The 17,864-nt window shown below is 36.6% G+C and overlaps 1 protein-coding gene across 1 annotated transcript in view; it reads right to left on the reverse strand.

The window, feature by feature from the left end:
• Window positions 1-17,864, reverse strand: part of ATP2B1 (ATPase plasma membrane Ca2+ transporting 1) — a 70,012-nt gene that overhangs the window by 32,268 nt on the left and 19,880 nt on the right. The window contains 3 exon segments of the mRNA XM_017868367.1: window positions 3,902-4,027; window positions 4,117-4,371; window positions 11,578-11,775. Coding sequence (XP_017723856.1) covers window positions 3,902-4,027; window positions 4,117-4,371; window positions 11,578-11,775 — 579 coding nt within the window.

Raw genomic sequence — 17,864 nt, forward strand, 5'->3', positions numbered from 1 at the left:
ACAAAAAAATAATAATATATATATAATTTTTTTTTTTTTTGAGACAGGGTCTTGGTCTGTCACTCAGGCTGGAGTGCAACAGTGTGAACATGGCTTACTACAGCCTGGATCTCCTGGGCTGAAGTAACCCTCCCGAGTAGCTGTGACCACAGGTACATGCCACTACACTCTGCTAATTTTTTTAAAAAAATTTTTGTAGAGACAGGATCTCACTAAGTTGCTCAGGCTGGTCTCAAACTCCTGGGCTCAAGCAATCCTCCCGTCTTGGCCACCCAAAATGTTGGGATTACAGATGTGAGCCACCATGTCTGGATCAGTAAAATAAACTTAGTAAGACATTACATAAAATTTATTTCTTATGCTTAAGGTTTTAACTCTAATCAGTCATATCCAAGTTCAAAGCTCAATCTACTACTCACTTACCATATAATATTAGGTAAATTGTAACAACTCAGTTCCCTGTCTGTACAATTCATAGAAATATAATGAGATTTACATTTCTCATATGAACTTATAAATGTAAAGTGTTTAGCATACTGCCTAGAATTTGTAGGGGTTCAATGAATGCTCATTATTAATTGTAACCTAAGGTATGAGGGACATTTCTCTGAGAAAAACACTGCTTATATGTATCAATGACAACCAATTTCACATTTCCCACACCCAACTTCACAACCTCTACCTAACACAAGCTTTCATTTCTGCCCATCTTCATAATTGCAATAGCCCCCTACTTAGTCTCTGTGTCTTCTCAGTTCATCCTGAAATCTGATTTAATCTTCCTAAAATGTGATTTCATCATATACTTCTCATGGCTCAAAAATTTCTGATTCTTCGTTGCCTACTGGATTGAGTCCAAAGTCCTCACCTTGAGACCAACCCAATCTTACAAACTTAACTCATCCGCTACTCTAACACAAAATTTCATTACAGAAAACTAGGAATCAGAGATGAGAACATGGACTAAATTCTGACTATGTCCATCAAAACAATTTTGCATGTTGGCAGGCATTACTATTCTAATTTTCTAGAAACTTGCCCAAGGTTATACAACTACTTTTTTTTTTTTGTAGAGACGGGGTCTGTGTCACCCAGGCTGGTCTCAATAACTGTCTCCTGTCTCAGTCCTCAAAGTGCTGGAATTACAGGTGCAAGTCACCGTGCTCAGCCTGAAGGTTATACAACTATTATATGTCAAGGCAAATATTCAGTCCAGTTCTGTCAGAGGATAAAGAGTATATTCTTCGTTAGTTATAATGCTAATAAGTTTGCTTACGGTTCTCCAACTTGTACATCCACATCTCTATATTTTTCCTGATTCACTAAAAGGCTTCTAATTCCTCTATTCTAATCTTTTTGTTAGTTTTAAGGAGTCTTTAAAGTAACTTTTTTTTTTAACACTAAAGTCTTCTTTAGTGTTATCACTGATTTACAGTTATCACTGATTTGTATTTTATTTCGTCATTTACAACCTTCTGGAGCATAGTGAACGTAGCATCTACCATAATCTTATGTACCAAGTTGATGCTCAAGGAATATTTGCTAAGTACGTTCATAAAATATATGTACTTACTCAAGTATTTAAGAATCTATATTTGGCTATTAATTACTGAGTAACTCATCCAAAACTGTTTTTTAGGCCTCTGCTTTCTTGCTTTTAAAAATCTATGTTGATTATTTCACTAGTTATTAGCTTCTTTGCCAGTGAAAGTGCAGGGAAAACAAGAAATACAATTCAAGATAGTGAAACAGTAAGTATCATGCATAACAGACAACTTATTTCTTTTAACAATTCTGGTTTTCTCCAGACTCCAATGTTTTAGGGTCTATTTTGCCTTACCACAGGTAATCAGATGTTGGCAGTGAATGTGCTCAGGCAAAGTAAACAGTTTTAAGTCTTGGTCATATCCCCACCACTAACTGAATACTGCTTTTAAAAATCTAAACTTAAGAAGCCAAGAACAGCAGTCAGAGATGGCATCATGAGAGTAAATTTAAAAATAAATGCATGTCATGCTTTTAGTACATTTTTGGAATAGGGAAATAAATGCAGAAAAACTTTCCCACCCATACTGCAATGAGGGACTCTACAAAGTTATTTCAGTCTTTTCTTAAATGTGGGAAATTTATAGAGTTCTCTTGGTATACTTGGTGTGTCAGGAACCTGAGTCTACATAAAGCTTACCAGTCATCTCCGTTAAAACAGAAAGGACCAAAGTTCAGTTAAAGGAAATCAACCTGAAGAGCTAAGCACTATGTAAATAAGTGAGATGTACATAAAAGTCCATGCAGTATACATAGCAAACAGGAGACTATCTTAATTTGTTACACATTGTGGTCTGGTTAATCTGTGATGGTAAGGTATGATTAGATAGCTTCCCTCTCCTTTGGAAAGGTTATAGATTTTATTTGGTTAACATTAACTACAGTTTCTTAGAAGCATAGCAAGGTAAGTAGAATGAGTTAATACATTATACTTATATATCCAAGTTCTTTCTGGCTATTTGGTATAAATTACAAGCACACCAATACAAAGAAAAATCCAAACAGGGTGTGAATGTTCTAAGTGGCACAGGATACTGAAAGTATACACATCTCAAGATTTTTTTTTTTTTTTTTATGAAACGTAAGTCTGTATTAGAATTTGAACTTTTATCCTATTTATAATGGTGTTTATAAGTGTAATTACTCTGATTTTTTTGCAATAAGACTTTGTGGCCAATATAAATGTGTCGGGTTCTTCGCAATAGGCTTCTTTTGGCATGCATTTATAAATCTTAAAAAGTTATGGTTAAACTTAGGTTTTGCTCCAAAGTTGTGATTCTAACTTAATTGACCTTTGAGGATATCACAGGTTTGACTCTGGTGTCACCAGCAATCATCTGACAATGTATAAAATGTTGACACTCTATCAACATCTGATAATGACAGAAGACTTCATGCAGAAGGCTACATTTGGCTTTCCCAAAACTCTAGTAATAAATTCAGTCTAACAAGTACAGTTCTGATAGACAATTTCATAAATTCCATATAGAATACTGAGAAATTAAGAACAGGAACCTTAGAACCTAAAAGTTAAAAGAATTAATATGATTTGGGGGTCAATTTGTGATATTATAGCTTTCTCTCATTTAGTGTTTTGCAAGCGAACTTGTAATTTTTCCCACCACCCCTTCCATTTAATATTTACTTAGTCCAACTTAGTTCAAGCTATAACAATGAGGTTATTACAAGAGCCTGTCATGCTATCACCCTCCATTTCAAACAGTATCCTCACCTATCCTTCCCTTTTCCAATCCTAGAACAAAAATCTCAACCATTTGCAAATTCAATTCTGACTACATGGAGGTGTGACTGCTAGACCTACTGTTGGTTAGTCATATAATACTAAATAGTTTATATCTCAAACACATTCTTCAGCAGTTAGATGAAGGAGTTGGATTAGGTAAACTTTAAGGATTTTACTAGTTCTTAAGAAAAAAAACCTGTCCTTCGTAGAGCATCACAGAGAATTCATTAATTTGCTTTAAACATATAATCATTCTTTAATTTTATACTTCAATAGGCATTAAAAATAGTCATGATACAGAATAACACACCAACTCAACAGATATCAATAAGCCTATATTGCAGTTTTATCATTGCACTAGCACGAATACTGAATCTCAAATCTCTTGAGTTTTTGGACTCTAGTCCCTTATTTGCAAAATATACCTCTGCATTCAAAGATTTCTAATGTTTTGTCAGCTTACCAAAATAGTCTCCAAGGATTACAATGGTAGAAGGTAGCATAAAATAGATTCCTCTTTATATTACTGACTCTTAGGAAAATGGTGTTTGCTGACAACGGTACACAGTTGGGAAAGAGGAAAGTGTTCAAAGATATAAAAGAAATTTTTACCTGATAGAAGTAAGGGATCCTTATCTAAAGACTTTTTAACATGATCTGATTCACCAGTCAATGAGCTTTCATCAATTTTAAGATCGTTGCCTTGAATAAGTATGCCGTCAGCTGGAAGAAGATCACCTAAAATAAAAAGCAATGATATACTAAACTATAAACAAGATTACGGTAATTTTATGTTTAGTGTCAGATGTATTGCTCTTTTTACTTACCATATTTCACTTGAGCAATATCTCCAACAGTAATGTCAGCTACAGGTATTTGAATGACCTGACCACCTCTGATGACAGTGAACTTCTGTTCTTGTTCAATTCGGCTCTGCAAACCTCTAAACTGTTTTTCCTTACTCCAGTCATTGAAAGCTGTTACTAACACCACACATACTACAGACAAGAGGATTGCAGCTCCTTCAATCCAACCAGTTTCACCTTCACCTTCTTCTTCCCCAACAGAAACTTCTCCACAAACTATTTGGAAAGAAAGAAAATGCTTATCAAAAAGATTCTGAATTGATGACAACATACATATAATAAGTCTAAATCACATTTTTGTGTTAATTATGTTTACTTTATCAATTTTACTTATAGCAATAAATACTCTATTAAATTCAAAACATTCCGTAAGAACTCTATGTCACTTTCAAGTTCCCAGCTTCTGCGATTCTCAATCTCAGGAGAGGGAGGCAGTCTAGGTAGGGTACTAGTTAAGAGTAAGGACACTGAAGGAGATGAAATATCAGTCCTAAGGCAAGTTACTTATTTTTGAGACTTGGTTTCTTTATCATCAAACTATGATACCACCAGCTATTCCAGAGTTATTGTGAGGATTAAATGTGAGGATACCGGTAAAGTAAGTACAGCAGTGGCTAAGGTTTTCTTCACACTCAACCAAGGGCTAGCCATATTAATTATTACATATGACAGACAAGATATACATGAAAAGTTAGTATTATGTGAAACCCAAGAATCATGCTTATTTACTATGTCATTTTTACTGAACTGTGATCAAAGCTTGGCTTTTATAACATGAAAAGTTAAGCAAAGTGCTACTTGTTATTCCACCCATTTGAGCACATGCTAGGTGCCAGACACTATTTTAGGAGCTAGAAATACAGTAATGAATAAGACACACAAGCTCTCTCTCCTCATGGAATCCATACTCAGACTGGGGACGGTGTATGAAGAATTCAGATAACAATACACAAATAATTAATTTACACAAATAATTTTACATATCGACAAGTGCCATGAAGAAAAACATAGTGATGTGCTATTAAATAAGAAAGAGGGATAACTGAGGTTCAGTGAACAGAGAAGACCCCTTTGAGGTATCCATGACATGTGAACTACAAACTAAATGCTCGTAGAGAACCAGCCATATAAATCTAAGAAAGAAAAAAAAAAAAAATCCAGGGAGAGATTAAAGTCAGTACAAACGGCAGAAAAGAGATCAGAAAAGGATTGGGGAGGTGGCGGGGGGAGGTAGAGAATGAGCCAAAACTCTATAATCAATAATGGTGAAGAATAACAGAACAGTGCTTTTTGACTTCAGGCTGTAATCTAGTTGTGAGTCCAAAATCAATTCAGTGGCTCATGACCAGCATTCTGAAAAATGAAACAAATCAAAATAGAAAGGATATACATGTAGTAAGGATAAGTGTTATTTCCTGAAACGCTGATTACTTATAAATTCACATGAAGGAATACAGGCTTCTGGGTTGCTATGTGAAGTTATTTCTTTGTGAATTGAATTGAAATGTCTGAAAGCCACTGGTTCTCTTAAAACAGCCAAAGCAGGAGGATTATTCAGAAGAAAATAATGAGTAAATAAATGACACTAGAAATGATTCAAGCATGTTCTAGCATGGTGAGCACAGATTGAAGAAAACATCTGAGGTGTGAGGGCGCTGACTAAAAAGCAATCTGGGAGGGAAGACAGGGAATGAAGTAAGATCAATTGGGGATGAAATGGAAGACTTGATGTGAACAGTTACAAAAAATATCCTGAGAACCACAAGCAGGATTCAATTGTCGACGTGAGGTACAAGCAGGATAATCCAACAGAACCCCCTCCAACCCAAATACCAGAATTTCTATTTTAATTATTTTCAAGCTCAAGAAATCACCATGTGTCATTATGTATAATAACCAGTTAAGTGATTTTAAGATTTACATTCGGTTTAACAGTCAAGGCTGTAAGAATGACTCTCCCCGCTCCATTCTTCCCTCTAGCCAGAAGACAGGAGATTAACTCCGAATTAGAGCAACTCTGGACTCAGGATCACATGATAGAACACCATATGCTGACCACTTTCACCAACTTGGAAACAGCTAACATATTATCCAAGTGAAGCATTTTACTGGGTTTTGATGTCATTTATTACACAAAAAATGCAATACTTTATAATAGCATACAAAAACAACATATTGACATCAGACAATGGAATTTACCAGTCATATTTTAACAAATACCTTTGCATAACTGGTGGGTAGGTATCATGAAAATGGGTACGATTTAGTAACTACACTTTTCCCACTTGGATTTATATCATGTTGTGTTTCTTTTTAGCTATGAGACATTAAAGCCAACTTCTGAAATTAATCAAACTTAGACCTAAATCAGGTTAACAATAATGTTTTATGGCTATAAGAAAAAAGCAAACGTTAAATTTTAATTTTTTTTTTTTCTTGGAGACAAAGTCTCACTTTGTTGCTTAGGCTGGAGTACAGTGGTGTCAATGTGGCTCACTGCAGCCTCAACCGCCTGGGCTCAAGCAATCCTCCTACCTCAGCCTCCCAAGTAGCTTAGACCACAAGGCGCATGCCACCATGCCCAGCTCATTTAAAAAATTTCCGGTAGAGATGGAATCTCGCCACATTGCCCAGGTTGGCCTTGAACTCCTGGCCTCAAGCAATGCTCCCGCCTCAGCCTCCCAAAGTGCTGAGATTACAGGTATGAGCCACTGTGCCCAGCTTTATCTTTTACTTTCAATTTCTATTTTTTCCAAATGCTGAAAATATATAATTTATATATAGTTATAAATATAATTAATAAATGCATCATTTGGAGGTATGTGCTCATTTTTTTCCTGATAGAGTAAATAACCAAAAAAGTTTAAAGTCCAATGCAACAGAGGTTAAGGAGGGGAAAGAATTACAGACAATTATACAATTTTCAGTTCTAAATGTGACATGGATATCCATCACTAAACTACTGAATATTTCAAAAGAGAAATGGAAACAAATTAAAGACATATTTCATTTCACATATAGTTCTCTATATCATATGGATAAGACCAAAACAATCTTGAAATAGATGGTACAAAATATAAATCCTTTCCTACTGACAATGATTACAAATTTTTAGAGGAGTTATAGGGGAAAAAGGATCAAAGTTACAAAATGACAATAGCTTAGTTATATATATGTATAAATACATAAAGAATTTTAACAATGTTTTCAGTAAAGTCCAAGCTCAAATATAATAATAAAAATCTGTATTATCAAAGATGTTCTGTTGTAAATATATTCAACTGAGAGACATGCAAAATCTAAATTCAGTCAATATTCTCTACCACAAGGCAAATATTCCATGTTAAAACCTCCTAATTGAGCTATTCCTTGGGTGATGTATCAAGTTTGTACATTAATAGTATAGAGAAATAGTTCTCAAAGTGCTGTCGTGAAAACTGAGGGGGATTCCTATTTTCATAATTTGAAGACATAATTATTGGCCTCATATTTCATTAATGTATAATACAATTTTCTAAAGATTACATTGCATGTGATAATGTGACATAATAAATACAGAAACAGGAGAACCGAGCTATCTTTAATTAAGCTGGGCATTAAAGAGATATATGACACCACTCTTTACATTATTTCATTTAAAATTCATTATTGGGGAACACTGTTCATCAAAATGTTATCTATGTGAATATACAATAGATTATTATTTAAAAATGCATTGATAAATATTTTGTCCAGCTTTACTGCAGTGTGATTGACAAAACTGAATATATTTAGGGTATATGACAAAGTATTTTGATAGGGGTATATATTGTGAAAAGATTACCACAATCAGTTAACATATCCATCACCTCATATAGTTACCTTTTTTTGTGGTGAGAAGACATTGATAAATATTCAAAAATTTTTCCATTTCAATTTAGAATATACTAAATATTTACAGGAATAATTCATATAATCAAAAGCTCTTTGGAGTCCTCAATACTTCAAAAGTTTGAAGAGGTCTTGAGACCAAAAAGTTTGAGAACCCCTGTTAAGTGCAGATACCAGTAACTATAGATTTATTTATGGTTTGGGCTATAGTATATATTTTCACATTAAATAATATTAGTAAGACATTTTGATCACTTAGATTTCTATGACTGTAGATTTACAAATAGATTCCTTTTAAGCAAGTTACTACACCTCAGTGTTGACATGTATAATGACAAAAAGATACACATACTGTACTAATAAACGATTTTTAAAAATGCAAGGCTGGGCGCGCTGGCTCACGCCTGTAATGTGAGCACTTTGGGAGGCCGAAGCAGGCAGATCACCTGAGGTCAGGGGTTTGAGATCAGCCTGGCCAACATGGTGAAACCCCGTGTCTACTAAAAACACAAAAATTAGCCAGGCATGGTGGCGCATGCCTATTGTCCCAGCTACTCAGGAGGCTGAGGCAGCAGAATCGCTTGAGCCTTGGAGGTGGAGGTTGCAGTGAGCCAAGATAGTGCCACCGCACTCCAGTCCAGGCGACAGAGCGAGCCTCTGTCTTAATATATATACTGTCTCTCTCTCTATATTTTATATATATATGCCTCAATATACATATTTTATTTTATATATATAAAATAAAAAATTAAAAATGCAAATACTAAATAACTTTTCACCATGGAACAAAAAATCTTTATATGTTTCATTAAGAACTTCTAGTGAACTCTGACTCTTTTAAAAGGGCCTTACAACACCGACAGCTCTAGATGATCTTTTCAGTTGGATTTTAATACCCTGTATCTACTTTAACAAATTCAGGAAAGGACCTGTCACTACATCTTACAAAGGAAGCAGTTTGAATTCCAAAAAGATTTGTCCTGGACCTTGCTGGTAATAAACTCCACTTCTTGAAAGTATTTTTCTTTTGTTTTCTAAGAAAACTAAATTGTTCAAAGTAAAAAGCTTTTATTAATCTGCTAACTCAGTTCTAGAAAACCAACACCCAATATTCGATAGTGACAGCTAGATAGGTGGAAAACTTAAAAAAATCAGCTGTATGTTGCTTAAGATGATATGACCCCCCTTTTCAGATACACACATATATCTATGCACCATCATACATTTACATATATGAGTGCTCATAGACACATGGACACATATTTAAAACCTTAAAGGATTTGGGTATAGCAAGAATCTCTAAGAAGTGGGATTTCTACTTTGGGAGGCTGAGGCAGGTGGATCACAAGGTCAGGAGTTCAAGACCATCCTGGCTAACACGGTGAAACCCCATCTCTGCTAAAAATACAAAAAATTAGCTGGGCTTGGTGGTGGGCGCCTGTAGTCCCAGCTACTCAGGAGGCTGAGGCAGGAGAATGGCAGGAACCTGGGAGGCAGAGCTGGCAGTGAGCCAAGATCAGGCCACTGCACTCCAGCCTGGGTGACAGAGCGAGACTCCATCACAAAAAAAAAAAAAAAGAAGTGGGATTTCCAGTGAGTATTATTTTATTTGGACTGTCTTCGCCCACCCCATTATTATTTTAAACAGTAAAATAGGTACTACTTATTTAGTAAAAATAAATAAAAGTTTAAAAATAATTTAGCTCAATACTGACAACAATATTGTCTAAATCCCTTCTTATCTATAGGGATTTTCAACCAGAGGCAACTTTGCTCCCCATGGGACACATAGCAAAATCTGGAGACATTTTTGGTTGCCTCACTTGGGGTGGGGTGCAGGATGAATATGGCGGCAAAGAATTTTGTTGCTCAAAATGTCAGTCGTGCTGCTGCTAAGAAACTTTGATCTATACTAATCTCAAATAAACTGGTTTATGCTGTGTCCAAATTTCTTTAAAGAGAAAGAATACAGTCTTACATGAGCCTAGGTACATCTTTTAAATAATTACACAATCATTGATAGAGTCTGGATGTTTGTCCCCTCCAAATCTCATGCTGAAATGATCCCTAGTGTTGATAGCAGAACTTAGGGGGAGCTGTTTGGATCATGGGGGTGGATCCCTCAAGAATGGCTTGGTGCCCTCCCCATGGTGGGGAGGACATCAAGAACTGGTCTTTAAAAAGCCTGGCCCCTCCAGGCCACCTCTTGCTCCCTCTCTCTCCATGTGTTCTGCCTGCTCCTGCTTCGCCTTCTGCCATGACTGTAAGCTCTCTGAGGCCCTCACCAGAAGCAGATGCTGGCACCACGTTTCCTGTACAGCCTGCAGAACCTTTTCTTATAAGTTAGTCAGTCTCAGGTGTTCTTATACAGCAATGCAAACAGATTAACATAATTACCCTACCGAACTTTTAGAGTTAGCAAGTATCTCTTCACAACTCGAAAGGGTATAGGAATGAAGCTTTCACAAACAAAAATATTTTGGTGAATCAGCCTTTTGATACATAAAATACTGTTGATTTATTTTATATTATAGCTACTTAAATATAGTAACCAAAATGCATGCTAGATTTCCTACCAGTTAACCAGCAGAACTATTAATTTTAAATAAATTTTTTAAAAGGCAGAAAAAGATTTAAAAGAGAAAGGAACAGAAAGATAGGAGGAAAAAACATTTGTAGGTACACGTTAAAGCAAATCTACCACGCTATAATGGATTTCTCTGCTGGTTAGGATCCTCTGCACAGGTTGAGTATCCCTTTTCTGAAATGCTTGGGACCAAAAATGTTTTAATTTTTTCAGATTTGGGAATATCTGTATATATATAATCAGATATCTTGGGGATGGGACCCAAGTCTAAACAAGAATTTGTGTTTCATACACACCCTATACACATAGCCTAAAATAATTTTATACAATATTTTAAAATAATCTTGTATATGAGACAAAATTTGTGGTAAGTACTTATGTGTGGAATTTTTCCACTTGTGGCATCATGTCGGCACTCAAAAATTTTGAATTTCAAAGCAGCTCGGATTTTCACACTAGTGATGTTCAACCTATAGTATAATGGCAAGGAAATTTTCTATAATAGCAAGGAAATTATCCAAATAGTGTATATAGCAAAATACTTGAAGAACTTGACTAGTAATGCATTTGGGAAGAGAATAGAATTTTGCTTTCATGATGACATTTTCCAAAAGAAACCAAAAATTAAAAACTAAAATTGTTTCATAGTATAGTGTTCTAAAAAATTTAAAAACTGTGATAGCAAGGACCACGTCATATACGTGGCATAGGTCTGTGCCAGACACACAGTGAGCATATATGGATAGGTTATTTCACCTCTGTGCCTCACTGTAAAAGGGAGGTAACACAATCTAATTCATAGGGTTACTGTGAAAATTATCTGAGACAATATACTTAAAGTACTTAGAACAGTGCCTAGCACATAGCAAACATCAATAAATGCTGGCCAGCTATTATTATGCATTAACTAAATGAATTAGCTGAGCTAGCATCAGACATGTCTTTTTTTCCCCCCATTTACTTACGTGCATTATCCCCTTCTGGAGGCTGATAAAAAGAAAGGCCCAATGATACTATGGCTGCAATTTCTAATATAATTAAAGTGACATCTTGTAATGCTTCCCATACTAATTGAAGAAAGGTTTTTGGCTTTTTAGGAGGTATAAAATTCTTTCCAAACACTGCTTCTCTTCTTTCTAAATCTGCAGGGTTTCCACTTAAACCTAATAAAAAGAAACAAATTTCAGTGAAGGTTTTACTTCTTACAGATGAAAATATATATTTTTATTCAAAATACCTTAACTCATCACTCTAGATTGCAATTCCTAAGACCCTACCAAAATGTTTACTTTCATGCTTTAAGTGTACAGAATTTAAATCACTGAAAAACACGTGCAGGTCTTTAAAAGAACACTTCAAGTAGATAAGTCAGGACTGGACTAAGAATTTCACTTTCCCAAGTGCTTATTTTTGTTTGTTATTTTGTTTGTTGGTTTTTTTGGGACAGAGTCTTGCTCTGTCACCCAGGCTGGTGTGCCATGGCACAATCTCGGCTCACTGCAACCTCTGCCTCCCAGGTTCAAGCAATTCTCCCACCTCAGCTTCTCGAGTAGCTGGGACTATAGGTGCATGCCACCACGCCTGGTTAATTTTTGTATTTTTAGTAGTGACAGGGTTTCCCCATGTTGGCCAGGCTGGTCTCAAACTCCTGACCTAAGGTGATGCACCTGCCTCAGCCTCCCAAAGTGCTGGGATTACAGATGTGAGCCACCATGCCCGGCCAACACTGTTTATTTCTGATCATACTATCTTATACCATCTTGTATATGTTAGCAATCAGAACTGTTATGACAGTTCAATGGTTTTCATATTGGAGTTAAACATTTCCCTGACCTTAGGATATTGCCCTCACAAAACTGGCAAGTTTATACATAAATATACATACACACACACACACACACACATATACACACATGTATATATATGTATGTATATTTGGTTTAGTTATATAGATATAGACATAGATTTGGTTTAGTTATTGCACCCTAGACAACTGTGGAAGTCTGATTTTTTACTCTCATTTGCTGAATAACAGTGAAAAGTTAATCTATCACAAGCTCTAAAGGCTTCTCTAAAATGTCTCTGTTACATTGATAAAAGACTCACAAAGCCACATAACAGGATACTTAGGATGATCTTTCTTAGAAGTGATAGGTGGTGCTGTTGAATGTACCTATTGTCACTTAAGGTAAAAGGTATACTGTAGGACATATACTGTAGGATGTAACATTTATTGTTTGGACTATGGAATTAGAAAGATATGAGGAGGTTAAGACAGAGCTAGTGGGATGAACATCCATTTTGCCATTCCTTCACCCTACTGAGTAAGTCTTTAATCTTGTTGATCCTGTCAAACCCAGATATATCCCGATTAGTTAATGCAATGCAAAGTGTGTACATATGTACATTATTGTGGGAGTGTAACAGCACAGACAGCAGTGACAAATGATATTTTTCCTTAGTCTGTGTAAGAATGCTAGAGAAGCCAGGCACAGTGGCTCATGCCTATAATCCCAACACTTTGGGAGGCCGAGGTGGGCAGATCACCTGAGGTCAGGAGTTCGAGACCAGCCTGCCCAACATGGTGAAATCCCATCTCTACTAAAAACACAAAAATTAACCAGGTATGGTGGTGGGTGCCTATAATTCCAGCTGCTCAGGAGGCTGAGGCACGAGAATCACTTGCACGCAGGAGGCCAAGGTTGCAGTGAGCCAAGATCACGCCACTGCACTCCAGCCTGGGGAATAGAGCAAGACTCTGCTTCCGAAAAAGAAAGAAAGAAAAAGAATGCTAGAGAAGAAGGCAGAGATAAACAGGATAATATCATTTTTGATTTCTCATATTAAATCTAACTTCAATTTGTGTTTTTTGGCAAGAGCCTATTCCAAGAGAACATCAAAGGAGGAAGACAGGAAAACAGCAGATTACTGTAAGACTCTCAGCTTTAAGTGCTTTAACTATTAATCTCACTCCTCAGGCAGGCAAAGAGTAGAAGAGGGAATATAAATACATTATTAGAATAAATAATGAGAAATGAACATACAGCTTTAAAGTAATTATCTACTTCATTGAAGGATTCAACAAGATTCAAAGATTTCAGAAAACTATCTCACTAGCAACTATAACAGGGTCCATACTGGGCAGTACCAAAAGTATTTTAGATTTCTCTGTTGAAAAAAAAAAAAGACTTATCAGTTGAAAACTTCCAAAGAGCTCTAATCTTTCAGACAGAGTCAATGGAAAGCAAGGCAGCAAAGGACTGCAGTAATAAGGATGAGATTAGTCTGTGGGTAGGTTTGTCTTGTCTTGTGTTTTAATGCTCTTATTAGCAAAAAGAAAAAAAATGGAGATAGTGGTTGTATCAGCCTAACTCACAGTGTATAAAGACTACCATTTACTGAATACATATGACATACCTATAACACCTAACAATTATCACCACTAAAAAATAATCGGCCAAATCTTAACTTATATTGGTTATAACAGGGACCAATATTTTGTTACCACCGAAAAGAACAGTCACAGAGCTTAAGATAGCTTTAAAACATATCTTGAAGACAGTATGGGAAGTAAAGGTCTTAAATGCTATTATAATTCCTCTAAACTACCAACACACACAAAAGCACACACCTAGGACACCACACCAATAAAACTCTCTAGTACAGGAAGTAGAAGACCTAGGTTCCAGTTCACCTACTGAAATCTTGTGCAAGTCACTTAACTCTTTGGGGGTCAAGGGAGGGCACTAATATCAGCTGGTCAAACTTACAAGGTTGTTTTGAAGAACCAAAAGAGAAGGTACACACAGTTCATAAATCAGAAACAGGCCAACTCTTAAGTGGAACACAAATTATAAACTGAACACTAAAGTAATGAATTAATTCAATTTGGGGGACAATTAATTTCTATTAATAATAAACTTACACAATATAAATATAATAAAACGAACAGTTTTGTAACAACAGTCTGTTTCCCAATAGATATTTACTGAATGTTTACTACTTCTAGGGATTGTTCTACATGCTGAGGAATCAGTGTGAACAAGAACATTCAATAAGTTTATACTATCCTGGAGGTAGACAGTAGACAATTAAAATAACTACAGACAAGTACAATGAAGACAATAAAAAAGGGCCACTAGAACTCTCTTACTGGACTACTTTAGTCTTTCTAAGGAGCTAAGATTTGGCTTCAGTCTGAACCTCCAGGGGTCAAGGGTGAGAAGACTTTCCAGCAGAACATTCCCAGTAGTGCAAAAGCAAATACAAAGGCCCAGAGATCAAAACAAGATTAGAAGATTTACTAGCCAGAAGCAAAGCCACTGTAGCTAAAACCCAGTGACCCAGGAGGAAAGAAGAGAGGGTCAAAATGGAAAAAGTGACCAAAGGTAAGAACATGGGGGCTAGGGAGAGGAGAATGGCATTCTCGCCTTAAAGTGCAGTGAAAACCATTAAAGCAGAGTAGTGGTAACTACTCTGGATTTTAGAAAAATCACATAAATTGCTATCTGAAGGAAATTGAAAAGAGCAAGAGTGAAGGAAAAAGGCCAGTTGGGAGGCTGCTGCTTATAAAGTATAGATGATGGTGTCTGAATTTTGGTTTTAGAAGTGGAGGCACAAGGGGATAAGTGGATTTGCCAGGTATTTTGGAAGGAGATCAGACAACGTACTTAAGGATTGGATATAGGATGAAAGGGAAAGAAGGTTTTCTTTTTTTTTTTTTTTTTTTGGCGAGGGGGCGGGGTCTCCAAGCACTTAAGTGGGTGGATGGTAGTCATATTCCAAGACAGGCGATTTTGAGAACTGAAGAATTAGGAGGAAAGGGCAGGGAGGAGTTAATGGTTCCGTTTCACAGATTTAAACAAAACAAGTGGATGTGTCTAGTAGACAGCTGGTTCTCCATATTCAGAACTCAAGGAGAAGTCTGAGCCAGAGTCATCAATTATATTGATTCTGGAGCCACAAGCCCAATGAGAGCTCTCAGAAAGTTAAAGCAGATAAGAAGGGAGCTAGGCTGAGGCGACAGCGTTGGAGCACCCAACACTGATGTTCAAATAGGGCAAGAGGAGTGCAAGGCACCCAAGAAGAAACAGCCAGTGAGGGAGGCAAGGAAGGCAGGGGAGGGGGGGGAACGGAACAAAACAAAACATGTTCAGGTACTACTACAGAAGCCCAGAGATGAAAAGAGGTTTTAAAAAGATGATGTGGCTGACTATGGCAAATGATGTTAAAAGGCTGAGTAACAGACCAGAGAATGGAACACTTTCTTTCACTAGACAGAGGCTGATGACCTTGTAAGGAATATTCCAGTGCACTGGTGTGGAAGAAAGTCTGATTAGAAAAGAGCTGAACAGAGAGTGGGAATGAGCAAGTGGCGACAGTAAGTATAGATAACTTTTTCCAAGAGTGTGATCCAGTGGGCAGAAATAAATCAGTAAAGATGAGTTTAAATGGGTTTTATTTGCATTTTGTTTTTTAAAAGTAGGTGACAGACATTAAGACAAGTGACTTAATGACAATGATCAAGTGGAGAAGACAACACTGATGATACAGGAGACGAAGGGTAATACCACAGGTAAGCCTTCGAAGAGGCCAGAGGGCATGGAATTCAGGGCTGCAATGTTTGTCTAATACAGATCCAAGAAGAGGCTTCTACTGTAAGAAGGGAGAAAGTAAAGTATGAGATACAGCTAAGCTGGTGGAAATGGCAAAGAAATTACTGGTCCTAGTTTTAAAAAATATAAATGATACCAAATTATTAGGAATAACTTATAAAACATATAATGAGAAATCTTCTGCCTAATTGGCTCAGTTAATTGTAGAGTAGTGGCAATCAGGCCAAGGTCACGCATGGAATTGATCTTTTTACGGCCCAGTTAGCTTCACAAAGAGAAAATACAACCAAAACACATCAAAAGTAGCCTCAGAATTGTATGCTTTTGGGGTCTGACTCCATCACTGTTTGGAGTAATAAAAGTCTGTATTTATTCTATGACTAGATAATAGCTCAGAAGTACTGTCTTTATATTTGAAAAGAACATACTATAAAATAAAATATCATTTACATTAAGATCTTAATGTTTTACAAGAAAATGTAGCATCCCAATTGCAGGGACTAATAAAATTATGTCCCAATTTAGGAAATAAAGTGGGGGGAATTTACTGGAATGTTGGATGAAGGTAGATTTAACTGACAATCTCAGTTAACACACAGCACATACTACAGTCTTATCAAATTCTGTACTAGAAATTTTGTATCTGTGCATATATCATATGTATATGTGTGTCTGTATGTGTTTATATTGCATGTACATGTATGTATGTCTGTGATACGGTAAAGATGTTTATCCCTTCCAAATCTCATGTTGAAATGTGATTCCAAATGTTAGAGGTGGGGCCTAGTGGGGGTCATTGGATCATGGGGGTGAATCCTTCATGAATGGTTTAGCATCATCCCCTTGGTAATAAGTGAGTTCTTGCTCAGTAGGTTCATGCAAGATCTGGTTAAGAGTCTGGGAACTCTTCCTTCTCTCACTCCTGCTCTCATGTAACGTGCCTGCTCCTGCTTCACCTTCTGCCATGAGTAAAAGCACTCTGAGACGTCCCCAGAAGCCAGGCAGATGCCAGTGCCATGCTTCCTGTATAGCCTGCAGAACTGTGAGCCAATTAAATCTCTTTTCTTATAAGTTACCCAGCCTCAAGTATTTCTTTATAGCAATACGAAAATGAACACACACAGAAAATTGGTACTGAGGTGTGGGGCACTGCTATAAAGACACCTTAAAAAGTGGAAGCAGCTTTGTAGCTGGGTAACAGGCAGAGGCTGGAAGAGTTTGGAGAGCTCAGAAGAAGACAGGGAGATGAGGGAAAGTCTGGAAACTTCTTAACGACTGGTTAAATGGTTGTGACCAAAATGCTGACAGAGATATAAACACTGAAGTCCAGGCTGACAAGTTCTCAGATGGAAATCAGAAACTTATTGGGAACTGGAACAAGGGTCACCCTTGTTATGCCTTAGCAAAGAACTTGGCTGTATTGTGTCCATGCCTGAGGGATCTGTGGAAGTTTGAACTTAAGAGTAATGACCTAGGTATCTAGCAGAAGACTTTTTTCAACAGCAAAACATTCAGGAACTGGCATGTCTGATTCTAACAGCCTACTATTAGATGCAGGAGCAAAGGAATGACCTGAAGTTGGAACTTATAATTAAAAGTGAAGCCAAGGGTAGAAGTTTGGAAAATCTGCAGCCTAG

The sequence above is a fragment of the Rhinopithecus bieti genome, unplaced genomic scaffold (genome assembly GCF_001698545.2).
Source record: "Rhinopithecus bieti isolate Rb0 unplaced genomic scaffold, ASM169854v2 scaffold_2453, whole genome shotgun sequence".
In the NCBI taxonomy this organism is placed as follows: Eukaryota; Metazoa; Chordata; class Mammalia; order Primates; family Cercopithecidae; genus Rhinopithecus; species Rhinopithecus bieti.